Source organism: Adiantum capillus-veneris, chromosome 7 (assembly GCF_014529385.1).
Source record: "Adiantum capillus-veneris isolate H3 chromosome 7, ASM1452938v2, whole genome shotgun sequence".
Lineage (NCBI taxonomy): Eukaryota > Viridiplantae > Streptophyta > Polypodiopsida > Polypodiales > Pteridaceae > Adiantum > Adiantum capillus-veneris.
Genome location: NC_140937.1, coordinates 119,856,857 through 119,861,285, shown reverse-complemented (window position 1 = coordinate 119,861,285; position 4,429 = coordinate 119,856,857). Strand labels below are relative to the sequence as shown.

Sequence of the window (4,429 nt, the reverse complement as noted above, 5' to 3'; positions counted from 1 at the left end):
TACAAAAAATGTTTTCAGCTAGCTCTGCTGTCTACAAAAAAGACTACATTTGTACAACAAACAAGCCAACCTACCAAGATTTGCAGCTTACACAATTATAAGAAGAAGGCTGCATAAGCCAATTAAATATTTGTAATCCTATTAAAAGTGAATTAACCCATTACAGCTTAGAATTCTCACCAATTAAGAAACCTGGACACTCTGGCAGCAACTTTCTGGAAAGAACTGCAAACCTGCCTTCAATACAGGCAGAAACCATGCACTCAAAAACGATGATACATGCATGCAAGATTCGCCTCAACCCTGTCACACACTAGAGTCCTGGGGCGCCAGGCCGAGCCATCCCGCCTCGCAAGCCAAAACCTTAGGACAAAACATACATAGATGCTTGCAAGAGACAAGGGACAGTAATGGATAGGTAACATGCAACTTTATATATCCACAAGAGTGGACAGGGGAACAAAGCATTTTTAGCATCATGACTTGCATGACTAATGTAACGCTTTGCATTATACATTAGTCGAATCCGATGCCATTGCTTTTAAAAAGACAATGTAGCTACAACCAGATGTTACACAAGGGAGTGCATGTACCTTCAATCGCCCCTTCATCCATACAGTCCTCATGCAGTCCTCCTCTTCATCCATACACTGGTGAACCTTATACGTCAAGCTACTCGATATAAAAACCAATAAGTATTGGCCTATGTGAGGCTAAAAGATTCAGGGTAGTCCGTCCGAAGAAGTCCAAAAATAAGCTTTTTCAAGTTGAAAAACATATGTTTGTTACAAATGTCTGATACCAATCCCCCAAAACATACTCATAAAATAACACAGCTTTTGATTCAATTATCTCTACATCTTTCACTTGAGGGAGAGAAAAAAACCTAAAAATGCAGGGCCATTACAAGGATGTCAAGCCTCCCCCATTTTGATTGCGTGACACTTTCCCCTGGAAGAACACTATATAACGACTGTACAAAAAGCTTTTGGGTACCTCAGCCACAATGTGCTTTATATTACACTCCCCTCTCACCAAGATAGGATTCACACATTACTTACATGCAGTTAATAGAGAGTTCACCACATGTATGACTAATCTGGTGCTGAGAATGAGATCTGCACTTAAACTGGTGGTGAGCAACGCATGAAGATTGTTGTAAAGTTTTTCTAGAAAGTGTCGCATGACATGTGGAGGGAGTCCCGGATCATGTGGATTCAATGCCAGTGCTGCATCTTTGATCCATGTGAGTTTCTTGCTAGTGTCGTTACCAAGATCACAACCAAGCTGCTGAACTAGTGCCAACAGGACACCTTGGCTCAAGGGCAGTGGTGTACTCGTAAGGAGCGTTTCCAAGTCCACCTGCAGCGTCATAGTACAGAGTTTATTTAGCTTTGTGGAGAAGGCTACCTCTGCAAATAACATTCTGCAGATTAATTTTAGTGCGAAAGTGGTCAATCGCTTCTCGAGAAAATAGAGGAAGGTCAAACTTAAGATAACGGAGCTTGACCAGCTGCAAGTTTATATTGATCTGCAATGGCAGGGCTGAAGTTGCAAATGAGGATAAGAGCTTTTAGGAAGAAGGGAGCTCGGTGATTTTGAGGATTAGGTAAATGCTGCATTATGACTTTTTGTATTGAGTAGACCAATGTATGCAAAGCTACCAAAAATGACCGTGTACCTATATAGTACTATGAGATGACCTAGAAATATAGTCTGACAATTTTACCTGATTGCATAACCAAGAGACAATCCCCACGTCTGCTAAAGAAAGTGATTTGTTGAAAGCTTCTTCAATTTTTTGCTCAGAGAGCAGCCTTGCTAACTCTTTGGTTGGATCCAAGGACTCCTCCACGTGCTGTACGGTCATGACCTGCAATTTAGCTTAGCTACTTGCACGGACATCAACAGTCATGACCTGCACCAAATTCTTTTGCTACTTGCACGGACATCAACAGCAATGAAATGAAGTTTCCATCCCTGGACAGAGAGCACACCGCAAGCTTAAGTCTGCCCATCATCAGAAATCTTTACAGATTTTAAAATAGCCTTGGGTTATACCAGTGAAGCTTCAAACTCGTAAAGACACTCCAGCTCGAATATGCAGGCAACGGTCCACCGTCGAGAGAAAGCCATCAAGTTCCCTGGAAGATCCTAATTTGCATGGCAAAGTCTCTTGCTTGTCCCTAGGACCGCACCTAGCACATGACTTTCAAAACATCTGTACAACCGGAACAGCAAGCCATGCGCCCCAAGTGGCAACAGTTCTACCTGTAAGCTTGCACCATTTCAGGCTAACAGCCGTACACTGGGTTTTTGCAACCAGCTTCTTGCCTACTTAATAGCATGAATGACATGGAAACCCCGATGGTGGTCATTCTACCTGCAGGCCATTTCAGACTGACAGAATATGCCAAATTCCAGTCTGTGACCATTGACAGAGGAGCTCAATCAGGCTGCAGCACTTGTCTTCTTGCCTGGTGGGTAGCATGCATAACTAGTGGGAATATCGTGTAGCTCTCATTCCCAAGTCAACTCTCTCTTCCTCCGTTCTAGCCAGGCAAAGGGGAACGTAGTGTTACGGGACCCTGAAGAGCGGCTCGTAAATGGGACTTAGGGGCCGCGTGCGTTCGCCAATCCTTCACCTGAACACAAGTTAGCCGACTTCACAACAAGTTGAGCAAGTATTGCAAAGGGACGCGCGAGACAAGATTTGGAGAAACAAGCCCGTGACCGGCGCTTTGTATTGATTCAAAAAGTTGATTACAAAAAGGGATGGAGGCCCCTCCGGCGCCTCCGAAGACTGGGTTCACCTAAACTCCAACCTAGTATGGGTAGATGGTTTTATGGACGTGAGGATTGCCACCCCAGCTCCGGTTGAACAACCGGCCCCCTCTTAGCTACCCGACAGGATGCGCACGGTTCACCAAGAGTGGAGTACTACTCCCATATAAGTCCTTTAATTCGGGGCACTCAGGCATACCGCCCAAACCCCATGGCCTTGAGGTAGAAATCCCTCTCAAGGAATCACCGTCGGTCTCGTCAAGGAGCCGCAGTTCCAAAAACTGTGCAAAAATGCCGAAACGGCCCCGCGGACGCGTCCCGGGCCGATGTGGACCACAGGACCCCCGGGGACCCGGCCACGGCCCAAGCGGGGCTCTCACTTGCGAAAAGCCTTTCGGGGGCTCCCGGAGTCGTGTTGCGTTAACGGGAGCGACGGGTCCACGGGTCGTCATGTGTTGGCCCGCGGGGAGCATGGCCGCGGAGAGGGGCAATTCACCAAACGGGGCCTCGGTCCCCCTCAAGCGCCGTCCACGGTGGGGAGTTAGGTTAGCGGGTGTTAGGTTAGAATGGGAACGTGGACCGCCGGCATGCATGAGGGACTGCGCATATGGGGGCGCTAGGGGCAAGGAGGGACCGCCGACGCGCCGTGAAAAAACTCCCTCTCACGAGGATCCCAACATTCTCCCCCCCCTTAAGGAACTTGACGTCCTCGTCAAAGACTGAAAAGCATCTAACCACATAGTGCATACATCGCATAATTGTCGCATACTGCATCTTTATTTTGTTGAAACTGAAGCATAACTGTGTTGAAGCTAATGCATCCTAGACTACTGCTGTACATATTTGTTGACTTCTATGCCCTCGGCATGTGCTTGAGCTCCGGGATCCTGTAGTACTGAAGCAACAGCTGCTTATCCATTGCAATGACTCTATCTTCTGGCACCCAAGTGCAATCTGACATTGGCCGCCCTCTCCACTTTACATAGAACTCTAGATTGTTGCGCCTGAAGCGATGTTTGATGATGATTTCTGGCTCAAAGGGGTTTACTCCTTTGTCTAGCAGAGGCACATGGCGGTCGTACAGCTTATAGGAGACGTTGTTGAAGTCTTGTAGAACCCGATATGGACCATAGTAGCGGTGGTTGAATTTGGGTGTCAGGTTCTCTGGCAGGTTTATGTTTTGTGCACTTACTAGTACCAAGTCACCTTTCTGGAAGAACTCGGTTCGTGCTTTCTCATTGTGTCTGGCTACATACTTATCTTTGTACTTCATCAAGTGCTTTCTGGCTACATCCAAACGTTTGTGCCAAGCCATCAGAAATTGTTCAGCATCCTGATCTTCTGCATGGATGGTGCCCGAAGCAAGGGCCATGGGCGTAATCACCTCTTTTCTTGTAGCTAGTTCAAATGGTGTGTAACCTGTCCCTGAGTGCACACTACTGTTGTACTGAAACTCAAGGACTTCCAGAAAATATGCCCAATCTTTTTGATATGCTTGGACATAGCAACGGATGTAATCTTCGATGCCTTGATTGATCCGCTCAGTCTGCCCATCTGTTTGGGGGTGATAGGCTGACGAGAATCTGAGTTGTGTGCCTAGGAGCTTGAACAATTCCCGCCACATGTCACTCAAAAATTGCCCGTC

At 46.8% G+C, this 4,429-nt stretch overlaps 1 protein-coding gene across 1 annotated transcript; it reads right to left on the bottom strand.

Moving 5' to 3' along the window:
• Positions 1 to 739: 739 nt before the first annotated feature.
• Positions 740 to 1,906, bottom strand: LOC147454516 (varicose-related protein-like). The gene is made up of 2 exons (XM_086517352.1): positions 1,730 to 1,906; positions 740 to 1,362 (listed from the first exon to the last, which is right to left on the bottom strand). Exons 1-2 carry the CDS (start codon positions 1,868 to 1,870, stop codon positions 1,054 to 1,056), a joined length of 450 nt encoding a protein of 149 aa, XP_086373478.1. The 5' UTR covers positions 1,871 to 1,906; the 3' UTR covers positions 740 to 1,053.
• Positions 1,907 to 4,429: the final 2,523 nt, after the last annotated feature.